Source organism: Columba livia, chromosome 3 (assembly GCF_036013475.1).
Source record: "Columba livia isolate bColLiv1 breed racing homer chromosome 3, bColLiv1.pat.W.v2, whole genome shotgun sequence".
Classification (NCBI taxonomy): Eukaryota; Metazoa; Chordata; class Aves; order Columbiformes; family Columbidae; genus Columba; species Columba livia.
In genome coordinates, this window is record NC_088604.1 from 51,886,831 (window position 1) to 51,912,306 (window position 25,476).

The 25,476-nt window shown below is 37.9% G+C and overlaps 1 protein-coding gene across 4 annotated transcripts in view; it reads right to left on the reverse strand.

The window, feature by feature from the left end:
- ROS1 (ROS proto-oncogene 1, receptor tyrosine kinase) overlaps positions 1–25,476 on the reverse strand; it is a 78,349-nt gene that overhangs the window by 43,513 nt on the left and 9,360 nt on the right. For 3 of the 4 annotated variants that reach the window (XM_065056728.1, XM_021294512.2, XM_065056730.1), the window contains 21 exons: positions 24,042–24,180; positions 23,352–23,553; positions 22,626–22,702; positions 20,337–20,459; positions 19,254–19,438; positions 17,986–18,083; positions 16,939–17,450; positions 16,119–16,331; positions 15,271–15,381; positions 14,580–14,761; positions 13,415–13,606; positions 9,171–9,271; positions 7,389–7,603; positions 6,903–7,060; positions 6,135–6,297; positions 5,043–5,305; positions 4,047–4,110; positions 3,201–3,403; positions 2,231–2,442; positions 1,444–1,730; positions 335–511 (listed from right to left, as the gene is read on the reverse strand). In XM_065056728.1, the coding sequence (XP_064912800.1) occupies positions 335–511; positions 1,444–1,730; positions 2,231–2,442; positions 3,201–3,403; positions 4,047–4,110; positions 5,043–5,305; positions 6,135–6,297; positions 6,903–7,060; positions 7,389–7,603; positions 9,171–9,271; positions 13,415–13,606; positions 14,580–14,761; positions 15,271–15,381; positions 16,119–16,331; positions 16,939–17,450; positions 17,986–18,083; positions 19,254–19,438; positions 20,337–20,459; positions 22,626–22,702; positions 23,352–23,553; positions 24,042–24,180 (3,877 nt within the window). The remainder of the gene's footprint in view (positions 1–334; positions 512–1,443; positions 1,731–2,230; positions 2,443–3,200; positions 3,404–4,046; positions 4,111–5,042; positions 5,306–6,134; positions 6,298–6,902; positions 7,061–7,388; positions 7,604–9,170; positions 9,272–13,414; positions 13,607–14,579; positions 14,762–15,270; positions 15,382–16,118; positions 16,332–16,938; positions 17,451–17,985; positions 18,084–19,253; positions 19,439–20,336; positions 20,460–22,625; positions 22,703–23,351; positions 23,554–24,041; positions 24,181–25,476) is intronic. The other variant, XM_065056729.1, reaches the window with a different exon arrangement.

Sequence of the window (25,476 nt, forward strand, 5' to 3'; positions counted from 1 at the left end):
AATTACCAAACTCTTGCTACACTTTGTGGACGTTTGCTCTTTCTTTATCTCCAGGTCTGGCACAACTTTGAAAATCTGCATGATTTGGCATTAACGTCCCAAGTCTTTGAAACATGGGCAATGTCCCTCATCATGACCTTCCATGTGATCCAACACAAGGTCAGTCTTTGCATTCATCCTTTTAAAAATATACATATCAAGTTGTTTCCCTGTAGAAGGCATCTGAATCCGCAAAGCATACTTTATATAAATACACATAGCATGGTCTGCAACTTACATACATGCTCTGAAATAAATTTGTTACATTTACAAAACAACCCCAGATCTCCTCTACCTGGATACAATTGCGCCGCTGAGTTGTAAGCTAAGATTTTCAGCTTATGATTTGCTCTCTTCTGAAGAGAGTGTCTTGTGCTTGCTTTATTTGCTAGCCAGATTTCAGTGTATTCCGCCATTTCAGTGCTCCAGTATATAAATTTCTTATCTACAGTCAAGCTGCCAATTTTCTTACCTGTAGGAAAACATTGTACAGTTAAGCTTCAGAATAAACCCTGAGCAAACAATTTTACAAGAGCAAACTGTTGTTTGTATTCACAGTGAGTCATTATGAGTATCTTGGTCATACCATATCTTCAAAGACCTCCCCTGGAAAAGAGATTTCTGATATTTTTCAGTATGTCTCATGCAGCTGAGATACTTTGTTATTTCAGTCTACAAGTGTAGATTGGAAGGATTTTTATTATCCACAATTATGAGAACTCCAATACAATTAACAAACACCAGAAATAAAACACAAGAGCAAGTGTTGCCTATGGAAACTTCATTTTTCCAAGATGAAAACCACAGTGCTCTGCCATCTCCCAGGAACAATTAAGACAGCTCCTCAGGTAACAGAACAGCTTTACCAACACTGCTCCAGAATCAAGCTGAAAATTGAGCAACCAAGATTAAATGTTATTATTACAAGAAGCACAACATTGATAAGTTGTCACACAAGACACTACCAGTATGAAGTACCCTCCCCACATATTGAAGTCTGCAATGCCACTTTCAGGCATAATTTAAGAGAGTATTGTAACTTTTCATCGATATAAACTGGAACAGGTGTATATAATATGAAACCCTAGCAAAAAAATGTGTTAATACTATAAGTAAAATCCATTGACATTTAACATTTGAGGATGTAGTGCCTCCCTTTGATTTACATCTTAACAGAATACATACTTGCATCAATATCCTCACACTGCTCCTCCTCCTAGTTTGTATCAACAGGATACACAGCTGGAAACACAGAACATGAACATTTTGTCCATCTTGCCTATAGATCAATCATTTTTATAAATAAAGTGCTTCATAAATGTTATTTTGCTGAAATGAACATTGTTTGACATAAGAGACAGCAAGAATTACAAACTACCTAGAAACATAACAGAGTGCTCAGACCTTGGAAACTTGGTATTTTGGTAATTCTCCAGCAGTGGCAACCATCCATGTCTGAGGCCCATATTTCATCTCCTCCTTTGACAAAGAGCAGCTGAGGATTCTTGGAGTCAGACACATCTATACTCATAGGTCTTCCTAGATCTGCTTCTGCTACGTTACAGGTGCAGTAGTTCCTCATCTGTTCTTCTACTGATATGTATCCCAAAATGTGGTGCACGGTGTTATTCAGAATATCATAACAAAACATGCGGCTGCCATAATCAAGCTCTTCAATCCAGTACAAGCGGCTATCAAATAAAATGCATTGCTTATAATTGAGAAACTTCTATCTGAGCAATCTGCCCTAAATGCAGTTCTATAAGTGACTACATTTGCAAACCTCCCAAACATTTAAAACAAGGTAACTACAGCAGCATATTTGCAGAGTGATTCCAGGTGTTTAAAGGATAATATTGAGTGGAACATCACAATAACTTAGTATTCTGGATAAAACAGTTACTGTAAAAAATTTTTGTCTGATGCTGACTCTGCATCACTTAAGTAGAAGAACCTATCAGTATTTAAGTATCATTTGAAATCTTTACTCAAACACAGACATCTTTTGAAATTAATGTGTCCAAACTCAACTAGCAGCATAAAAGTAGAACTACATCCCGAAGCTTCTGAGATTTACATGATGCAAAGATTCATATACTATAAAAGGTCCTTTTTGGTCCCAAAGCTGATGATTTCATGAAAATCCTGTTTAGAATATGCTTTTAAAAGTTACTAGTAATATATGTCTTACCTTAACAAAGGATATGACAACAGAGATGATACAGTTGAATTACTTTTACCCAACTGTATGTTCAAGGCTTTTAGAGATTTTATCTTGAGCTCAAGATCAATAACAAACACTTCAGTTTCATTCCATGGTGTTTTCAGGGCAACAAAGATATGTCTTGCAATCCAGTCAACTGTGATGGCTGTGGCATTGTGAAGATATGCATCTTTGAAAAACTTTTGAGAAAAATAAAGACATTACTAATGCTACTCGAGAGAAGAATTTTCCCACCTGATGCTAGTACATTATTAAATTAGATTTTTTTCTGAAATAGTTTCTACTTGACAAGTAGAAGTCAAAATATAAAGAGATCCCATGTAGTAAAGATTTCAATATTTCTATACAAATTAAAATTATTATCTCACAAATACCAATTGTTGCTTCAATATTGCTTCCATGTACTTGAAATTAGAATGAAATCAAGTTTAATTCAATTACATTTGACAAACAGAAAATATTGTATTTAGTAATGTGAATTTAAAATTAAATACCTGTTGAAATATCTTATCAACAAAGCAGATGACAGTAAAATCATACATGTTTAATAGGAAAAGTTTACCACTGGCATACTCTGGTCTATTCTAATAGTTATTGATGACCACAAAAAAATATGTTATGTTACGTTATGTTATGTTATGTTATACTTTAAAATTGTATCTATTTTTCTTGTACTGCTAGAAAGGAAAATTTTCCAGCTAATCTATTTCATATTACATCTCAAACAAACTGACAGTCATTAAGAAAATTGTCTTTCCACTTCTGTTTTCCCCTCTGTATTATGCCATTAAATGTGCTTTGCTCAGCATGCTGGTTTTTTTCTGTTTCAAATATGAAGCTTTGATTTCTTCAAAAACATAATTAACCCAAAAATAATGCAATAATGGCCACATATTTTCCTATATTCTCTCAAGAAAGGGAATGAACAATGGAATACCTGAAACTTTGAAGTAGTCTTTATATCCAGGAGAAAAAGAGAATCTTCTACAATATAGTACGCTTTGTCATCATTAACAATATAACAGACATCTTTTACATTTGCCTTTGCTGAAAGTTCCCATATGGTATTATTATTGTCTATGTCAGTAAGCAACAACTTCTTGGCAGAAACAGTTATTAGAGTTGGGACAGGGAAAAGATCTGGAAAGAAAAGTGCACAGCAGAATTTACAAAAAAAAAAAAACAATCTAGACAATAGCAACCATTCAAAAGGAAAGCAAGTACAAGATAAAAATAAATTATGGCCCTGCACAAATTATATTTGGTCATATGTCACAGCAAATAAATAAAATAATGAGATATCTTCTTGTCATCATGTATAAACTCCTGAGGTTTTTTAAATGTTTTTTTTAAAAGCCTAGTAAAAGCAGATTTGCTCACTTAATTATCTTTAACAGCCAAAGCATAAATAGTCTAAGATCCCTACTAGGTCTCTAACTCTCCTGGTTACTTTTCACAGCCCAATTAGAAATATTCTATGATCTCTAGCAATATGCAGGTTACAGATCAAAACCTGCTGTTCCGTACTCTCCTGAGGTTGCCTAGAAAAGTTAATTTTACATAATTTTGAGGAAAGGCTTGAAATGCCTGACATCTAATCTAATTATAAGAAATACGTTAACCATTTCATGTCAGAAGCTGTAACTCTGTGGTGTCTACTGTAGGGTATAACAAAGGTCACATGAAGTGTCGGAGGCTATTTATCAGATTACCAAACACCCATACTGCAAATTTCACCAGCTATTAGACACAAACCATGAGATGGCATCTAAGTCATACATACCTGATGAGTTCCTCTCAGCTATATCAGACAAAGGTCCTGGACCCACAGAGGTGAAGGCTTGCACCTGTGGGACAGAAGATTGTTATATGTGTTAAATAGCAACAAAAGTCACTGCATCTGGGAGTCTGTAGAATCACAGATAATGAGGAAAACAAAACAAAACAAAACAAAACATAAAAAAAACACACACACAAAACAACAACAACAAACAGATCCCCTGGCTGCTCAGCTAGGAACCCATCCATGTGCTCTGTTTGACCTAAAGATGTGCTGGTCAATTTAAAGGCTGCATTCAGGGCTGGACCATGGCTATGAAGAGAATTTTAAGCAGTGGTCCAGAGAGTGACTATTTATGCTGCATCTATCAATTAGAGCTCAAAGGACACAAGACAGGCTTGTCTTCTTCCCCAGGCTGGAGTAGTGACCAATATTGGTTGATGTTGCAACCAACATGGTGTTCTCTCCCATCAGTACCCTGCCTATTACATGTTCCCGTGTTTTTAACCTGTCTTTCAAGCACACAATCTGTGTGTTCTAAGCCTTCTATCAAAATGAAAGCATGACCTCTTGAGAAGCTTTAATGTGGAAGTCTCTTCTTATGAAAGCCATGCAAGCCCTTGCATTTCTCCAGCAGGGGAATTTACCTCACTCTGTGGCTCTGTTTTAATAACCCATCTCCCTCCACTAGCTCAGCAGAATCTGTGTTTAACTTGTAGCTTTTAGCAATGGTTTTAAGAGACCTCTAGAAAATGTTCTTTCGGGCCTCACCAAACCTGTATAATATTGCAGCGTTGTTTTGCACCCCATTTAGTGAACAATACAATATGTAGAAAGGTTAAGCCAGGTATCCAAAAGTGAGTCAGCGAATCAGCAGTTCTATAAACAAAAACCACAAGTTCTTGCCCCAAGCTCAATACCATCTCCTGGGCAAACCCATCAGGCTGCACTGATAACATCTACCATCTAGCATGAGCTAAGTTCAGTAATTTTTCATACCTGAAACCTTACTGTGAGGCTAGAAAACACATTCTTGAGAGAAAAGACCATCAGGGTGGGTTTGATGTTGCTCATGTTCCACTCTGTGGAGGTGTCAGCAGTGCCATTCTGACTCAATAGTTGATAGTAAACCCTGAACTGTGTTAATACTCCATTGTCCCTTTCGGGCTTGTCCCATCTGAACTCCACAAGGACATTCTCATCACTTCTATATAGGTTGTTTCGTAACACATATATTCTGGGATTCGTAGGGGCTGAAGGAACTGTATCAAAGAAAAAAAGAAAAAGGTAAAAACACAGAGCGAAGTACTCCTATTAAAACACAACCTCTACTTCATAAATAACTCTTTCAGTTTTGAGCCTGAACTTTACAGCTCCAATGCTGGCAGAAGCAGATAGCAATTGGTGAGGTGTAAATTAGATAAGAATATCTGAAACTTAATGGTAATTCCTTTCTGTTTCTCATTGGTGTGTAAGTATTTGATTTTAACTTGCTTAGCAAAAAAGAGCTGTATAAACAGAGAAAAATGCACTCCTGCACTTAGTTTAGGACACATCTACAGCCAAGTCCTGTAGATAACAATGGAGGTGCAAGAATATTCTCAGTATAGAGTGTACTGTATTTACTCTCCTCACCACTTCAAAATCTGCTGCAGCTCATAAGCTTTCTCAGCGCTCCAGTCACCCAGCACTATATTTTAGCTGACTTGACTTTGACCTGCATGAGTACAAAATTAAACACTGAAGTAAAAAGTGCATAACCTTTAGTAAAAACTTAATAAGCGGTTAATATATTACATGCAGCCTTTGATGGTCATGGTAATGGATCTCAATTTCTCTTTCTTGTTCGGAGTCATAGGCACATGGTGCATATTGTCATGCGCTTTCTGTTCCAAATTTTATCACTGCTGCTGCAGGCATTTCTGTGTGCAGTAGATAATTGCCAAAGATATTCAAGAACATGTCCTTGCAACTCTGCCTACAGCTGACTAGCCCTGAACCTCCTCATTTCTCTCCAGGGTTTCACTTGCTGACACAGACCTGGTTCCAGTACCTGTTACAGGTGAGGAATGGGATTTAAAATTCTCGTACCTCCTTCAGGGGCTCGAAGGAGTACAGATGTTGTTGATGCCTTGCCCCAGTATGTGTATGGAGTGACAGTAAAATCAAAGAGTGCAAATGGTTCCAGGCCATCAACTCGGTAGGATGGCACTGTCAGGTTATGGTGATGGAGCCATCTTTCACCCTGCAAAGACTGTGAAGGAAACAAAACAGAAAAAAATAAAACAAAACATTTATTTCCCTCTCAGAAAGGCCTTCAGTTTTCCAACATTCCCTCACCAGTCTGGTCAACTAATTCAAGACAAAGTTTCTCTTCCTGTGAGTGATTTTTTTTTCCACCAGCTCCTGTGGCACCGCAGTGATGCGTAGCAATCTGCTAGCAATCTGCCCTTTGATTTAAAGTACAGACTGCTGAACATGCTGAAATTAAGCATGGATGAAGGCTAAATTTCACATTTAGACAAAGGCTGTCCCACTGGCAGCTCAGAGGACACTTCTTGTCTCTGACTTAGTGTGAATGGCTTTCTCACACTTCGAGCACTGGGAGCTTCTCACCCACTCTTCACACCCCAGCAGCTCACCCAGAGCTACTGCTAAGCCTGTGCTCCTCCTGTGCCAGCCTCAGCACTGGAGAAACAGGACAACTTGATTTATATTTACTATTTAGGTTCATTGTTTGACTGATTTGCAAATGCCAGAGAAGAAATAAACTGTATTTTGATTTTAAAATATATACACCAGCAAGCAGACACAGAAATACATGTGGATAATAAGGAGGGATTGCATTAATATCCTCACTTGTAGAGCTTTTGATCCTGTGCAGTAAAAGACGGTTCCCCAATCCACATTTGTGGAAGGACTCCAAGTGATGTGAAAACTTGAAGAATTTCCTTCAACCCTGAAGGAAGACTCTGGCACTGAATCTGGAATCACTTTGGGTGTAAAAGAAAAATTTCCTGTCCACAAAGAGAGGAAAAAATAATAATAATTTAAAGAATATAAGCAATAGGTAGACTTTTCAAACCTGACTTAGAATATTAAAGTACTATGGAAAATCCTGTAAGCTGTCATTAGATAGAAACCATGACTAACATCACCATTTTTTCTTTTTAGCCATACCCATCAGTTTTATAATTGTACATTATCCAGTTATAGTCTGATATATTTATTAATAAGTTGTTGTTATTATCTTTTGTCAAATGGCTAAAGAATTTCAAGAATGAAGAACAATGGGGTGACAATGAACACCTTTATTGAGGAGTTTAGATAAAGAAAATAATGTACCTGGCAAAGGTTTAAGTGATGTGTGAACAAGTGTAAAGGCTTCAAAATTTGCTGGCTGTGAGAAGGGAATGCTAAGGCTCTGATTGACTTCCTGAGTTGTAATGAACTGAAGACTATTAATCCAGAACAGACGACCACTGTAGTACTCCAGTGCAACCTGAGATACTTCTGAGATACTCCATGCTACAAATTCTGTGATGATAGCATTACCACAACTGTGAAAACATGTATGAGTTTAGCAAACAGAATACACATGTAGAGAGAACAAAATTTATGCAATGTTTGACACATTAATAAGATTCTCATCATTCAAATTTTTAATACTCATGTTGGAGGCAGGAAAATAATTCAAAAAGTTTTCATGAATTTCTCTGCAGCAGAACACTTTTCAGAATGGCAGATTGCAGGAACACCCACAAAACAAAGCCTTCATTCCCTTGATCTCTTTAGAAAACAATTATAAAACAACTTAATATTTTGATGTATGTATGTAGAAAATTAAAGATTTTGAAAGATCAGCCCTACTGAAACAGTGGAGTCTACTTCACAGCATGAGATTCATTCTGCTTCATTACAGCAAGTTCCCAGTTAATCTGACCCTACTAGTTTCCTTGATAACCTTCCATTATTTATTCAACTCTGTTAACATTTTCCTCTACCGTCCTCACCGGTTATTTAATCTGTCTTGTTATTTCTATGTCAAAATTTACAGGCCTTTTTTTGGTCTCAATTTGTCTTCTGGGTAAGAGATTAAATAAGGCATAAGAGGCATCATTTTGCCATGTCAGAAATGTATTTCCTCTTAGACACATGCTATCCGAAACAAATTTTTAAAAGCTTTCACAGGCTATCAGGTCCGTTAGAATGGATTATTTCTAATCTCACTGTTCTGGCATGCCAGGGACAATGATTTATGGCTGTCAATTGGTTCATAATGGAGATACATGTTATTACTAAAAGTAATGAACACATTTTGATTCTTTTAATGTTTACCATTAATCATAGCAAGTCTAAAATCAGAAAGTTCAGGTGATTCCACACAAAGCCAGCAACTTCATGAGCACATGCAAATACAGATACTGTTCAATTAAGTTTAAGAGGTTTAACCTGATGCTTGGGGGGGGAAAAAAAAAAAGGCACTCTCCATATGAAAAGAAGCAAAAATGTAGTTTCATGAGCCACCACTCATCATGCACTTGGTGCTTAAAGAACAAATTACCATTTTTCTCCAGGTCTTAGCATATATTCAAGCTGACCTATAAAGATGGGTTTATTATTTTTTTTAAAAAACTTTGCCTTTCAAGAATAATGAAGCCATTTCAAGCTCAGGGTGCTCAAGAGGAAAGCCTGCTGAGTTCTGATTGCTCAGGTGAGAAAGTGGTGTCAGTTCAAGTCCTAAGCTCCATGCAAGATGAGCAAGTTACAGCTCTGGGCACTTGAAAACTGTCAGCTGTTGTAAATGTCAAGATAAAACAGAAAATAAATGGTGATTATTTCCTAAAGCTAAGTCTTAGAATTTATGAGCATAACCTCAGTTCGGTTACGCATCTGTACTATTCATACTCCATACTATCCGTACCATCCATACTCTTACTGTAAAATCATGTTAACAACCATCCCAACATGTAGTTCGCCATCAGTCAGGTGTGACCATTATCTCTTCTTTCGTTCATTGTAAAATTAGCAATGAGTCTGCCCAGCACTGCATGAAATTTGTTTTTAAAGAGTATCACAAAAACTAGAAAATACAGACTTTCTTACTTCTGCTATGCATTTACTTACCCTTCTTTGCAAAGAGAAACTCTGTATAGGTTTAGGCATAGACTATCTTGCACAAGCCAGTAGAGAAAACCATAGGTGAGATCCAAAGTTAAACCAACCACCTGAGGAAAACAAGTCCAAACAGCAGTTTAAACATGCCTTCTCTTCTGATGTCTTGACAGCATCATGAGTAGCTCTTTGGCAAAAATATTATTGGCAAAAATAACATTAATGTGAAGCTTTATTCTAACACAAAGAGAAGTAGCACTAGAAAATAATCTGGTCTTGGGTAGATGCCCCGTAATAGCAAACAATGATTTTTAGGCAGTATTTTCTAGGCAGTGTTCAACCCTGGAGTATCTGAGAACTTCTGATATTATGACAATGGTGTATCAAGAGATTATTGAAACTAGCTACCAAAATTTCCAGAGCATCTGTTGTATTTCAATATTCTGTATCAGAAACAGGTGGTTGATATCCAGTCTGAAAGTCAGACTCACTTTTTGAAATCAGTATTTCATATATTTTTTCTTTGTTTTTTAGTTTGGATTTTATGTATAAAATATTTAATGTGTTACATTATTTATGGAATATATGTGCAAAATTTTTATTGATGTTTTTGGTTAAACAGGAAATTCAAATATTTACATTTTTGTAAATCTTTTATTATTAAATAAGAGTCAGGGAGGAAAATGAAACAATCTTCTTTTTCCTTACTTCAATATTTCATCTTCATCTAAACTAGGTGCAAGATTTGTTTTTTAATAGGATCCCATATTTAAAAATAGAGCTTTCTTGCTCTTGCAGTAAACAACATATTCAATACCATATGCAAAAATAATAGAAATCAGATAGCTGTTAATCTGTTCTGTGAGTAACAAAGAATTTGCTTCCACAAATTAGTCTGCTAAATATTATCAAGTTCAGTCATTAGCACAGCTTACAAGTTGTTAGGGGCTTCTCTGAAAGTGTTTTCTGGCAGCTCTCAAACTTCTCATCCAAACACTAGTTGGAGTTATTCTTTTATAAGCTTAGATTTCCATTAGGGATGTAAGTGGAGCAGACTTTTTTTTTTTTAACTTTTCGTTAATAAACTGCAGAAGATGATGACAGGAAAGCAAATGCCACATCCCTTGGTTGTCTGTTGGTCCTTATGTAACAACAATCTTGACATATTTCTGTTGACATTGTGTGTCAGAAAATCAAGATTTGAATGATTGCTCCTGTAGATTTTCCTGTTAAAAACATTTTACAGTATGTATGTGCCTGAGTGTATATTTAATCAAGCATGTTATATTTTATCGCATTTACCTACTCTCCCTCTCATGCTCCACACCAAATCACATCTTCCTGGATCTGTCTGGTTTTTGTAAACACTTGGATCCTCTTTCTTTGCCCCACTATTTTCCGCAACTATTACATTTTCCCATAGATGTGCCCATCTTTTTTTCTTCTGATCCCTCTCTCCCCATTAACAAAAGGCAAAAAAATATTGATACTATTCGTATTGAGGACTTAGGTAGTAATTTACCACCTCCCTTTTGTTGCCCTTCAAAAATAGACAAACTTTTTTCATTTCAAGAGAGCTATGAATGTCTGGACATGATATGTAGTTGTGATCATGCAATGTAACTCCACATCATGAGATGCAAGATAAATTTAGCTTCTTGAAACACCCCTTGACCAGAAATATTAAAAGGCCACACCGAGAGGGTCCTGCCTGCTCCTTCATGCAACACACTTTGCCGCTCCCCTATAAATTACTTCTGTCCAAGGCACATTGTACCGTGTCAACGACTTACTAAGGGCTTTGGAAATTCTGTGCCAGATCCTAAACTGGAAAAAATCAGAGTAGCTCTGCCAAAATCAATCAAGCTATGCCAATATGCACTAGCTAAGCTAAACAACTGATCGGAAAATAAAATAATTGTCATAAGGGATCTAGTTTCAGCCAAAGAAATTAGACTTTCAAAGCTCTGCCTTCATATTTGTTTAGGAAATCTGTCATCTACAAAGTAGTCACTTCTATTCTTATAAGTCAGATTTCAAGCTAAAACAAGATACAGATGAAGATTCTGTATTGACGATCTGAGCAGCAACTCTTTATTAGAAAAAGAGCTAGCAAATACCAGTAACAACCAGTTATGCAGAGAACATGCTCTAAGTGTTGGATAACAAAAATTAACTGTTACATCTGTGTTTTCATATTGAGGTAAGAGGTACTATTTTTGGGATAAAGGACTCCATTGTGTAAGGAAGATACATATTATTATTTGTGCAAAACATAATGACCAGCTTGGTAATTCCACCTTTAAATAATGTTATACTGCCCTTTTTTTCCTGATAGGTTTATTTTGGGTTTATTTTAGGTTTATTTTAATGAACAAACACCTGTCAGCTATAACTGGTCACTTCTCAACCTAGACATTTTTACTTGGCTTTTTTCCTGTACACATCACAGCAGGAGGCTGAGTTCAGGAAGTCAGTGCATAGATTAAGGGCAGCATTGAAGCAGGAGAGGAGACGTTTGTTTGTAGGAGGTGTGAATAAGTGGATGGTTGAAGGCTGGTATCACTGACATAAAGGTGCAGAAAAAAAATGACAGGAACAGACAAGTAGTCCTATTGCTGCCAAGGTTCTTGAAAACAAGAGCAAGAAAATTTAAGGTTAGCATGAGGCAATTCAGAGAAACAGGTAGTGAAACAGAAGAAAAGGGCAAGGAAGGTGATGTTCACCGCTTAGAATAAACTGCAAATTGTCAGTGCTTTGCAACACATCGCCCAGAAGGTATGTGGTAAGTGCGCTGTTGAGCTGGGACAGCATGTCTCTTCCCATGAAGACAGTCCACACCAGTCAGCTTCCGTGGAGAGCCGTGGAAAATACAGTGACCATTTGCAGCACAGACATGTGACAAAAGTTGTTCAGTTCTTCTGTAGTTAGGTTTCCAAACACCAGAACCAGCTTTCCCTCTGCCCCCAAGGCCCCCATCAATGTAACAGGGATCTGTGAGATTGGCTGGCCTTTCCGAATGTTAAATGCCTTTCAGAGACTAAGCCAAGCCCGGCTTTTGTTTTAATAATCAGAGAAACATCAGTCTCTTCTCCTTTAGGAAAGAAAATGGAAATGTTCTCGGCAATGATACTAAGATAACCAAGAAACACAGATGTCTAAATTTTAGAAAGGGTCCTTAATAGAGAGGTTGTCTTCTTGTAAAATCGGAGCACAAATTGTAAGACAGATGGAAATTTTTTTAAAGGCTTCTTTAGCAAGAGCTGTGTTTTAAAGAAAGCTGTTGCAGCAATAACATAGCTAACTTAACCTCTTCTGTGGCAGTCTAACACTTGGGACAGAGGGTAAAACCCCACACTGGCTGTGATTTGAGGTGGAGAGCATTCAGCTTTTCTTTGAAGGAGATTCCATAGAGTAAAAGCACTGCAAAAGATCAGACAGTCACTTGGCCTGACCTGCTCAGGATACAGGCTGGGAAAGGTTCATAGGTTCGTCAGACCTTGTGTGCTTCACCGGGTTTGCAGTCCCCATCCTACTGACTCACAGCATCCTCCAGTACCTTTCGTGGCAGTAGGGGGTTTTCTTATCAGGGAGTTGGGTCATCCATCACTCTTCTCCCAGCTACATGGGTAGGTGGAGGGAGGGGAGAGGAGGGCAGAAGAGGAGAAGGAAGGAAGGAAGGAAGGAAGGAAGGAAGGAAGGAAGGAAGGAAGGAAGGAAGCAAGCAAGCAAGCAAGCAAGCAAGCAAGCAAGCACAGGCATGGCACCAGTTACCATGCCCCCTCTTTCATCAGCATGAGCAAAAGCTGTCTCTGCAGCAGCACCTCTGCAGCATGAAGTGCCACTCTGGTGTCCCCAGCAAGTGTCTGCCCCCCAAATTAGCTTTGTCAGGACCTGTGAGGCGGGAAACATCACAGAAGAGGCAGGATGCTATGGAGCTCCTGCTCTGTATTTTGATGGGAAAGCCAGAACTGACCACTAGAAAAAACAAGTAACTTTCACGTATGGGAAGAAGCAGCATTACAGCCATAAGGACACCTTTTACATCACATTTTGTTGCAGTGGTCTGACTTTAGAATTACAGGCCAGAGTTTTGGTACCTCTGTTACAAGAATTCTTATCCTGTTCTTGATATAACAATATTGTAAGCATGTTATTTTTCTGGTCATAACACAGTGATCTTGACAACCATGAACACTGACTATATTCAAGAGATCTAACCACACATCCGCAACTGAAAAAAAAAAATCAGTCACCTGTTTACCAGAAAACTGTAGCTGCTCCTGTAACACAAGATACTCCTCTCCATTCAATCTTGCACCCTCCACTGAATACATTGTGGCCCAGTACAAATAGCCATTTATTGAATCCACTACTAGATCCTTCACTAGGAACACAACATGAGCCACAACATCCATATGGCCTCCCAGCAGCGATTTTCTGTAGATCTAGGGACAAAAGAATTGCTTTTAGCATCACACCTAAGTTATCAGCCATGATCAATTGAGTATACGTAAGTGACATTTCCACATCTGTTTAGCAAAAGCTTATGTAAGCCTTCAGCTTTCAAAGCTTAACCTTTTGCATTCCAAGTATAAGGATGAAGAACAAGGCAAAATTATTAGTTAATGTTTGCCAGAAAGTAACAAAGGCAAAAGCTGAAATATCTCTTCCCCTTGGCTCTCCCAGTTTTGGCAGCCTTCTGTCTGACAGTTTCTCACCCACTTCTTATTCACTATTCACAAGTGTAAATGAGGGTGCAAGGCAGTGTGAAATCTGGCCTTCTAGCTCCAGTTTTTAAAACAGCTTCTGACTTTGCACTTACAAGAAATGGAAGGCATAATTTGACAGCACTGCATAAATTAGCACTGCAATTTTGAAGGCAGATACCTTTTAAATAATTCGCATGTCAATGTTCCTGATATGAGAGAGTACAAAGTGCAATTGTAATTATTTTTTTATCTGCAGTGATCTGCAAAATATTACAGTACACAGGCCAGTCATGAAAATCTCTCTGTAAACAAATTGTGTCAGATTTGCTGCATATATAGGGATTAAAATAAAGTCCATCTACTTCTTAACTGAGATCAACTTGGCAGCCTCCATTTTCACTATCTTCACTTCTTTTTACAGTGCTGAATCCAACAAAACTGCTGATAGCATGTTTGATTTGCCTGGTTTGCCCCTGAAGTTCAGCATCCTGCATTACTGAATATTAGTGAACATTTTACCCCAAACTTTTGTACAACTCTGGAAAATCACACAGAAAAGGCCTCCTTGTTCTACACAGTAATAGCAAAGGCCCAAGTGCATCTCAGGTTGCAAGAAGTAAGGATTATCTTCCCAAACACTGTTTTAGAGTCTTTCTTACTGACTTAAAGGTGTTTTTTTTTTCCTTTCAAGAAGTGCAACTATACCTACCGTATTTGCCTTACCAGCCCAGTACAAGCACTGACCCAACCAATCAAAGGCCAACACCCTTGCATTTCTGATGTCAGATATATAAGTATTCTCAGTGGTACCCTCTCTTTTGCCCAGTGACCAGGTCTGCACTTTGCCCATGTAATTAATCCAATAAAGAGTGTCATTATACCAGTCGAAGTCTTGAAGAAAAAAAAAATAATATATATATATATACACATATATAAAGCATTTTACAAACATGTAAATTAAAAAAAAAAAAAAACACATATTTTTTGAAAGAAAAATCAATACAAATGAACAGTTATGCTCAGTTAACATGAAGACAGATACTTCCTTACAGGAATACAATGCACATATATAGTACATTTATAGCCCTGATGATTATAAACCTATGACATATATTACAACACTGCAGGCAGAACTGTTTAGCTCAGAAAGTTGATTTTAGCTCTGCTGTAACTGTGGTGATGTCAGCAGGGTTTCACTAGGGATTAATTTGACCCATAAAGTAGAAGAAAGCAGATGAACACAAAGGCTTGGCTCAGCAAAGATGTGGCACTGCACTGCACTCAAGTCTAGACTGCTGCAGTGAAAACTCTTGTCTTTCAGTTCTATTGATGAAACTTATGGAGAGCTAATAAATGCCAACAAGTCTGTAGCAGCAGCATGTAGTTTGTTTAGTATTTACCTGAAATATTTCTTATTTGAGGATAGAGGAGTTCTCCTGGCCCATAGCTATCCAGCCGCTGCTTCCAGAGCCCTTCAGCCCCCACTGCCAATATATATGGTTCTTCTTCAGCTGATAAAGAAAGAAAACTGCAGTTGTACACACCAATACTTGATGCATAATATTTATATTTCCAACACCAAGGGTTTCTGTTTCTTGAAAGGTACAGAAGCCCAGTTAAATCTGCCCCTAAGAAATAACAGACAAAGAAGAAAGGCATGAAAACATCATCATTTGAGAAACTCAGATTCAGGGCAGGTTTAGATCTGGAACAGTCAGACAGTTTGGAATCCTACTACATGCCTAAAAACCACTGTGGGTCTACAAGGTCTACAAACTTCAGATGTTATGCACACATCCACTTCCCCTGGCATCTATGCTCAAACCAGTGATTTTCAGCTTTCAGTGAGCCTGCACTTTCCCATAAACTGTCATCAATCCTCAAGGCAGTGCTCAAACCACTTAATCATAGGAAGTGCTTTACAGAAAACAGGAAAGGAATAACACCTCTCATAGCTGTTCATTTGATAGCATATCAAATAATGTGTTTGATAGTGTATTTGCATTAGAAAAATGTATATAAGTAGCAATAAGAAATACATAGTATATAATACCATTACTGTAGTTGAAAATCTTGCTACTTTAACTAAAAGCAAATTTACTTATCCTGTATTCTTTAATTGTTCTAAATCAACTCTTTTTGTGTCCCTCATTTTGCAGTCTTTGTCCCAAAGCTTGGACCTCAACAGATGGAAAGCTGTATGCATAACTCATTCTTCCTTTGTCCTGCATGACAAAACATTTCTCACTTTCTGCTAAAGTTGTGCCTCTAAATGACTCCAACCACGGTCCTTCACCAGCAGGAGACACAGCTCTAACAGACACTTCATATGTCATGAAGCTGGCCAGATCCTTCATTGTAAACCTCGTGTCACTAATGTTTGAGACAATCCGTTCCTCCTCAGATGGGTGCTGAGGTGACACTTTCACATCATAGGTCCAGTTCTGCCAGGCAGACAGACCTATGAGATAGAAATGATCATGTTATTACAGAATGGATAGCTGTAACAGAAGATGTGCGCTCTTTGAGAAAACTGAATGTTGGAGGCTCATTTTTAAAATGTCAGTATCAGGGGAATTAGGAAAGGGATAAATTAAAAATTTACACTTGCTCACTCTGTGACCAAACGAGAGTAGTGGTTCAATCCCTCACAAAGAATGAAGTTGAAAGAATAAACATTTTCCCCAACCAGGTAATTTTCTGCTGTTCAAAGACACATGCACAGAGGACAGAGACTATAGCACAGTCACTGATCAAGAGTCACTACATCTTTGGCCTGCATTTTCTGTGTGATATCATCAACCAACGTTACTGCTACTTTCCTTCTTAAAATACCTTGAAGAAGACAAATGAGTTAGCAATGTAAACTTGTATTAATGTAGTCAGACAATTTACCTATTCTACTGGCAAATTTTTGATTAAATATTTCAAATTCAGGTAATTGCACAACTTTCAGCAGAATCAGAAACTGAAGTCACCAAAGCCCAGCATCAGGAGAAGAGAAACCAGGAAGTTATTCTTCTAGAAACAAAAGGACTGGACTTTCAGGAAGAAACAACCAAACTTACTGGTTCCAATAGTGTGTTCAGGTGGTTTCCAGCTGATCACAGCTTGGTCCAATCCAAACAGTGCCGTGACAAAACGAGGAGGAGTTGGTAAAGGAAAAGGCTGAGTAGATGCTCCGTAGAAAACCAAGTTGCCAAAGCCAAAGTACTCTGGATAGGCCAAATTGCAATCCACAACATACTCATTGAAGCTAGAACTCCCCACTGGAGAGACCTCCTCATGGTAAACTGCCTGGCCATCTGTGACAGTAAATGTGCCATCCTCATAAACAAAGCTCTCCACGTCATTAAGTGGCATGTGTGATCGCAGTGTGTGAAGCTCTGAACCATCAAGAAAACCTGACACAAAGGCTTGTTCTGTTTTGTTGAAGAAAACAAGTCTCTTAGATTGGAAGCTGATCATGAAGTCTCTCAGAGCACTGGATTTCACTACTGGTGAAGCTGTGGAGGCAGTGCCAGGAAAGAGCGGAAGGTTTGCTCTGTATATGCCATCCTCCAGGAGACAGAAAATATAGCTGGCCGTGGAGGAAAATAGACCCAAATAACTACAGCACAAGAACTCCATAGATGAGTCACAAATATTTTAACAGCTCAGAGATGTGCCTGTCTTTATGCAGACAACAGGAAAATGCTTTCAGTGCTATTAATATACACCCTGGAACAATTAAGCATATCACTTTTTACCTTCTGGGGATTTGGCTAGCAGATTATTGGAGAATATTCTTCCATAATACCTCAAGTATTAAGTATGGACATTTAAAATGTACAGAGCTTCATATTCATAAAAGCAAGGAATGTCTGGAAACCAAATTTATGCATTGGAAATACTTAATTTCCTCTAACACCCTAGGAAGAAAACGCAGAAAACAACACTGCATAGCATCACTCTTGTTCCAATTGTTTCGTCGTTTGTTATGTGTTGCCAATTGCACTTCTGTTTTGATAAGGGAAGAGTTTGAAGCAGGAACCTAGATGACTAATGAAGTGAAGAAAATGAGAGAGGAGCTTTATAGCACCTTTGACACCAAATGCTCAAAGGAGGACACTTACCCGTTAAAGGGATCAGCTATAACCTTTCTGGGGGACATCACATTAAGAGGAGTGATGTCTTCAGCTGCTGTGCAGTTCTCTAAATGGCAGACATGTATCTGGGGAATGAGAAGAAAAACTAGTGATGTATTCATAAAGCATTTGCTAATGAGCAAATGAGCTGACCTGAGATTCCTTCAGGGGAACCAGACAATGAAACACCTCTCTGACAATCTTAGGTCCTTCTGGGCTCCTGAGTTGTCAGTCACCCAAGTATAACACTTGCTCAGTGGGGCACATATGAATTGCATGCATGACAGCTTACCCTAAAAGAGCTGTCTGTCATTCATCCTCATCTTAACTTCTTGCCTAGAGGGAAACCCCCAATTTTGGGGGTATAGGCAGACTGTGCTTTGAAAACAATCTGGCAAAGAAGGGAAAAGAGAGAAGCAAGTGCTTTTCCGATCCTGGCAGCAATACCTTGGGATTTCGATAACCTACAATGGATTCAGAAATCCCTACCATCAGTCTGTTCATCTACAGCTCATTTGTATCTTTTTCTTACTACTGCTTTTCCTGCTCCCTCTTCTCTGAGCAGTAAGTGAAAAAAATCAGACATGGCAAGAGGCTTACAAAAACAAACAAACAATAAATCCTCCCACTAACCATTTAGGGAAACTTTCCAGTTCTTTGCACATTAGAAGACTACAAAGATACATTCAAAGTCTGACCATTAGAGTAACTGATCTTTTATGAGTAGGGAATCCAATGCAGAGTTGCCATCACTTTTACTTCAAGTTGAAACAGTTGTAATCTCAGCTGTGATCATAGGTATGAAACACTTTCCCTCTTGAACACCATTTGCCAATTCTGAAGCGCATTATATCACTAATTACTTATTTGACCTCCTTCTTGAGACAGAATAGGAACTGAACAAGCTAGATGGAGAACAAAGTAACAAAGTCACTTATATTGGGTATGAGGTGAGTGTTAAGTCAGTCCCAAAAACAAAGCAGCTAAAATCAAAGTGGTTTATGTCCTAAGAAGAAAAATAAGACATGGACTCAAAGTTCCATATAGCCTGTTTGCTTTAAATATGACCTGATATCCAAGCCTTTCTTCTTTTTTAAATCTCTAAAATATGTGAATATTATTAAATTTTAAAAGTCTATTTCTATAATTATATTTTGTGCATGCATATCTGTATATGAATCAAATTTTCTTATGTAAAATAAATCACAGTAATGGTTCAAATGAAATAAGAAATTAATTAAGCCCTAGAGCACTACCTTTTCATTAATGACAAAGTATATCCTCTGGTAAAGCCAGTCTACTGAGATGGATGTAATATTCCCCCAGCCAGCATAAAAGAGTGTTAGGTCAGATACATCGGACATATTTGTAGCTCCTTTCACCCAGATGGAATTCCCCTCAGAAAAGTAGACAACTTCCTGGTAAACATTCACAGAAATTCCTAAAATAGAAAGATATGTGCAGAGATAATAAGTTTCAGTTTTTCAGTTACTTTTTCTACTTGCCTTAAAAAGAAATATTTTTCAATCTGCAACCCAGCTTTATTGGAGAAAAGTTAACCAGTTTTTTCCTCCGCTTCTACTTTCAGATAATAAGGAAACTTTTCTATTTGCTATGTAAGTGACAATATCATAGACAATTCCCCTTCAGAAAGGGGGTGTATGTATGACATGCAAACTAACTGGCACTGATTGCGCCCCTCCAGGGCAAACCGAGGGGTTTGCATTTCCTCCAAAGAGATTAAACAAAACTGGCCCCAATACTGAGCCCTGGGGAACACCACTCGTGACTGGCCACCAACTGGATTTGGCTCCGTTCACCACAACTCTTCGGGCCCGGCCATCCAGCCAGTTCTTTATCTATCGCAGAGTATGCCCACCCAGGCCATGAGCTGCCAGAAGAATGCTGTGGGAAACGGTGTCAAAAGCCTTATTGAAGTCTAAGTACACATCATCCACAGCCTTTCCCTTCTTTACTAGGTGGTTCACCTTGCCGTAGAAGATCAGGTTGGTCAAACAGGACCAACTAATTACAGGGAAACACCTGCTTTGGCTTCATCTTAACTCAGTTTAGCTACTTACTATGTAAAAGTCCAGCTCTGAAGTAGTTGCCTAGATTCAGTGAAGGAAAGGTTGTACTGGGGAGAACAATTAATCTCTTCCCAATGCCTGTCATTTCAAATAGCTCAAATCATGTCCTGAAAGTTCCTGTTGCTCCTCACTGACTATGAAGGGAGGCTAGATACTGTCTCAGGCTAGGCGAGGTTCATTCTGTCCTTGGTGAACACAGAGGTCGAAGTCATACTTGAGATGAGAGGAAAGAGCTCTATCTGTTTTTACCTGTAATGTTGTGGTGTATAACACCATTTTGCAGACACTGGGCTGCTTCGAGGAAATGTTCTGTGTATCTCTTCCTTAAAGACTGATTTCTGGATAGGAAGAGCCATGATGCTTTTTCCTTAACTAAAAAAAAAAAAAATCAGAATTAAGATAGGTAGTCACCACAGAGAAAAATGTTTCTAACTCAGATACAGCACTAAAAGACGTGTATACACATGCACACACTTATGTATGTGTACATATATAATTTTACACTAACAATGACTGACTAAAATGTAAACTCTTTGAATGTTGAAAGTGGATGGAGTTACTCACTACACTGCCTTCTGGTTGCTCACCACAGGGTGAGAATGCACCACTGGAATTTCACACCATCTTTTCAGGTAACAGCAGTGAGTCTCCAGTGAGGGAAAGGAAGTTGGAGCAAACAAGGCCCTACAGACTCCCGAGGAAACAAGGGCACTGAGACATCCATGTCAGTCCAAAATCCAACGGAAGTGGGATATTTAACCCCCCTGGGCCTCTTTGAAAAGCCCGTTCGAACTAGAATATTATCCCACAGAGCTGGGGGAAAGCAAAGGAAGTATGTTTGTTTAACGTATTTCATCATACTGACCAGTTTTTTCAAGGAATAAGTAGTTTTCACAAGTAAAGATGATAATGGGTTAATATTATCTCCTTCAGAGTTGATAAATTTTAAAAATGTTGTGGGTTTTTTTCTTTTTAAGTCACAGATTTTGAAATCAAGAAGGAGAGTTTTGTTCACATAAGGTGACTTCATGCTTATACAGTCGCAAGTAACTCACATCAAAACACTGCAGCAAATCTGTATCTCCTGTCTAGGCTATGCATAGCTCTGGAAAAGATAGCTAGTCTTGCTTCTGAATCTCATATCCCTGAAAACCTTACACATCACTTGCTAAATGGATTCACGAGTAGTTACCATCATTTTCAAAAGTGGTGTGTTATTTCAAGTCTGCATTTGGCTACTTGCAGTTTCCAAACAATTCTTCCTTTTTTTTTTCTCCCTCTAGGTTAAACAGCTGTCTGCTACCAGATATTATTTCCTCATATGGGTATCACAAGACTGTGGCTGGATGCCGTCTTGATTAATTCCTGCATAACCTGCATAGATTGAGCTGCATACGTTTCTCACATGACACACACAATGAGTCATTTCAGTAATGACCTCTCCAAAGCAGAGTGCAAGAGGCCACTATCACTTCCTTATCTCAGAAGGAGAGGTGGAGTGGTTCTCTACCCCCAGAAAATGTTTGGGGGTGTATGGTTGGTTGTTTTCTACCTGAAATTAATTGGTTGGTAATTGGCTTAATGAACACAGTCAAATGTACCAGCCTGGACATTTCACAAATGGCACAAAAGTTTATGGTTCAGGGTCAGCCAGCCCTAGGGCAAACTTCTATGGAGTCTCCAGATAAGGACATATCAGAGTATCTAAGCTAATAAAAAAAACCCAAACCAAACCAAAAGAAGCAAAAAACAAACCAAACCAAAACAAAACAGATTTTAAAAGCACCAGAGAAGTTATAAGCTCAATTTCTCCGACCAATGGCAGAAGATTAGAGATTGACAAACTTAAAGTGTTTACTAAAATTGAAGAGTTTCCAGGTGTTTGACAACTGGATTTCTTCAGGAGGAGGGGAGCATCTTTTTGTTTTCTTTTCTAAAAATACATTTTGCTAACATTGATTTAATTATCACTTGTGCTCCGTCTCAACATGTACCTTTCTCTGGTAGTTAATTAATATTTCTACAATGCGATACCTACAGAGTATCATTACTTTCATTATTAATTAGGTAATATAGTAAGATAAATGCAGCTATGAAAGAGCAATAAATATTGACAGGATTTCTTATATTTGACATGAGATAACTGAGGAAGTTTTGGCAAAAGAGATTCATATTAAGTACTTATTAGAAGAAGAAGAATACATTTGTTTGTCAGCTGTTAAAATCTCACCTAGAAAATGAAAGTATGTCCTGTCGGGCACTGTCTCTAACCACTGAGGTGTTTTTCATCTGTATACACCTCAGGCCAAATGTCTTTGGGCCTACCAGCATCGCAGGTTATTACCATGCTGTGTAGCCCAATAATGTCTACAGATAAAACACAGGGGTCTCTCTGATATGCTACTGACTCCTCAGTGTACTTTTCATGCACTGTTTACAGTCTAAATATTATTCTCTACAGCCAGGTACATGGTAGCCCAGCAAACGTGACTTTGACCCCAGAAACAGACAATGATAAGGACTCTACTACTTTTGTACCTTTGCTTTCTGGGGTTGTGATGTTGGCTTCAGCAGGAGGTCCAGCACCAAACTCATTAACTGCCACAATACTGAACCTACATTAAAGAAAAGAGACAGGTTTTGGTTTGCAGGTTTCTTTTGAAAGATTGCCTGATAAATATTTTATCAAGTAGGGCAGCTGCTACAGAAGTGATTGACTTCTAGAAAATGCCTGTTTAAATATAATGCCCTGAGAAATTTATAATAAAAATAAAACCAACCAGAATCTGAGTTCCCCAAAGGTGGGGCAACAACAGAATCTTCTAAATTAAAATTCAAAATGGGGTTTCAGACTCAAGAGCAATACAACTTCATTTCAAAAGAGTGCAAGCAGAATGCAGGCCTTTGTGTTTATTAAAAATGAAGGAATTTTTCCAGATGTTTAAGGGGCTAGGGAGTATTGCTCTGTTATTCCCTGCATATACTGAAAACATGCCACATAAGATTAAAAAAATGAAAAACAGCAGCCAAGAAAATGCAGCCTTCTAGACCTATTGCTTTTTCTTCCTCCCCATCTCAGTTGCACATAAGTAACCAACTTATCTGGAATAACGCCGTTATCTCAAGGAAGGAACTCTTGCTTTCGGCAAGAACATAAGTAAGCTGCATAATTGTGCAGCAGTGGTATTTAGGCATATCTTGTACTATCGGGGCAATAAGAGCTACAGCACACTTGGCCACGCTGGTTGTATTTTCTTTTTGTACCTGTAAGTGTTGTTTGGGAAAGTGGAGTAGAACTGAAAGCTGTGCCCTCTCGAGGCTCTCAGCAGCTCATGCTTCTCACTGGTCAGGAGCAAGTTATATCCAACAATCAGCCCATTGGGAAAAAGTGGTGGAGACCACCTAACTTCAACAGTGTTTGGACTTGAACTTTGGATATCTTCAATGACAGGAGCTGTTGCAGGAGCTGCAAGAGACAGAAGTAGTTAACTCTGGGATGGCATTTAGTACGTTAATAGTTTTTTCTTTTTTTAGGTACATTTTTAGGTTTCACACCTACTAATTCATTTATGCTAATAAATATGATTATGCACAGCATAAGATTTCAGCAATGGTTAACCTTTCTTTTTTTGAACCAGGAAAATGTGCATGTATTTCAGTTAAAAAGTTAACATGCATAATTTTGCACAAAGGTATCCAGTGTGCCCTCACAATTTTGACCATTATTTTCTGTACATGTTTTTCAAACTAAAAGCAGGAAGTAGCCCTAAATCTTCCAGTTCAAATAAAAAGAGCCCATAAAATTTTAGTTTGGTCTTCTGCAGCTACCCAGCAGACAACATAGACATCATTCTGAAGATTAAGCATCAATGTTTTCCGTGAAAGAAACAACAAGGAAATCTAAATGTTTCTGATATGGTCCCGAAAGCTGCAATTTAAAGTTCTATTTGTTACCTCCAAAAGCATGTGTCCGGTAACTGGGACTCGATGAAGAATGGAGTTGCAGCTGAGATGTAATGATCCAAGTCACTCGGAACACGTACTCTGTGAAGGCTTGAAGTTCTTTGACTGTATATGAATTTTCAGATACTACCTAGATCAATGCACAGACACAATCATTTTTTTTAATTCCTCCATCTGCAGTTGCTATGTAGAGTGTTATCAGGACAAAAGAGGTCTCATACAACAACAGATATATTTCAGGATACTGAAAAGTAACATCCTAAGTTTAAATAAGAAGAAATTCTGGGAGCTATTTTCACCATAGACTTTAATTTTCCGTCCTGTCAGAACTTTTTCTCTTCTCCTCTCTTTTCTTCAGAACACACTACCAAATCTAAACAATGAGTAAATGTATGGAAGGATGGATGCAGTATAATAGTAAATTTGAAGAATAAGGTGAAAAACTAAAATAATAACATATTATGGGCAACGTATTTTAAACTGTTGATATATATATACTACAAGTTCAAGATCCAATAGCTCCTAGTTACTCTAAAATATTTATGGTCCAAAGCAATTGTTCCCCATTATTTCACCAATGATTAATTCATCAGAACTTCCTGCTTAGCAAAGTATCTTTACCTTTGATTTGTGGCACAAACTTGCCATGCTCTGCAAATTGGTCCAATTGAGTTGATAGCAAGATAACACGTGTACAGTTGACGCAAAAGTACATAATATGAGAATAACCATACTGAGTCAGAACAAAGGTCTACGAAGCCAAGCATTGTGTCTTTGACAAGAACCAAAAAATATGTCTAGGGAAAGGTATTAAAAAAGAGAAAGCCTACAGTGATACTTCTTTTAAATACTCCCAGTCTTGTCATTTTATAAGCATGGCTCAACATGAAACAATGGCAATGTTTGCTTTTACTAGAACCTAATTTTTTCTTCCATTAATTGATCCAGTCACTTTTTGAACTCCACTTAGTAATTTTAGTTATTTCAATATTTAGTAGTTGAAATTTAGTAATTTAGCATCCACATCTGCCAAAAAGCAGCTGAACATTTGAACTACACATTCTGTGAGAAAATACGTTCATTTGCTAGTTTTGAACCTGACACCTGCTAGTTTCTATCAAGGTCCCTAGTTCCTATGTTGGAGGAAATGGATAATAATTGTCCACTTCTCAACTCCTCTATGCTACTCATGATTTTGTAAACCTCTTTCTTGTACCTAACATATTATCCAATGTTTTTCTAAAATAAAGTGAAGAGCAGAGATAACAAGCACAACCATTGTCCTGCAAATACACTAAGAATCCCAAAGTATTTTACCAGTCTTAGCCAACTGCTAGGAAAAGATAAAGGAACAATTTAATTCAGTAGTAAATTACCGCCACTTCTGTTTCAAAATCTAGTCATTACTTTCTTTCCTCGTGAGTTT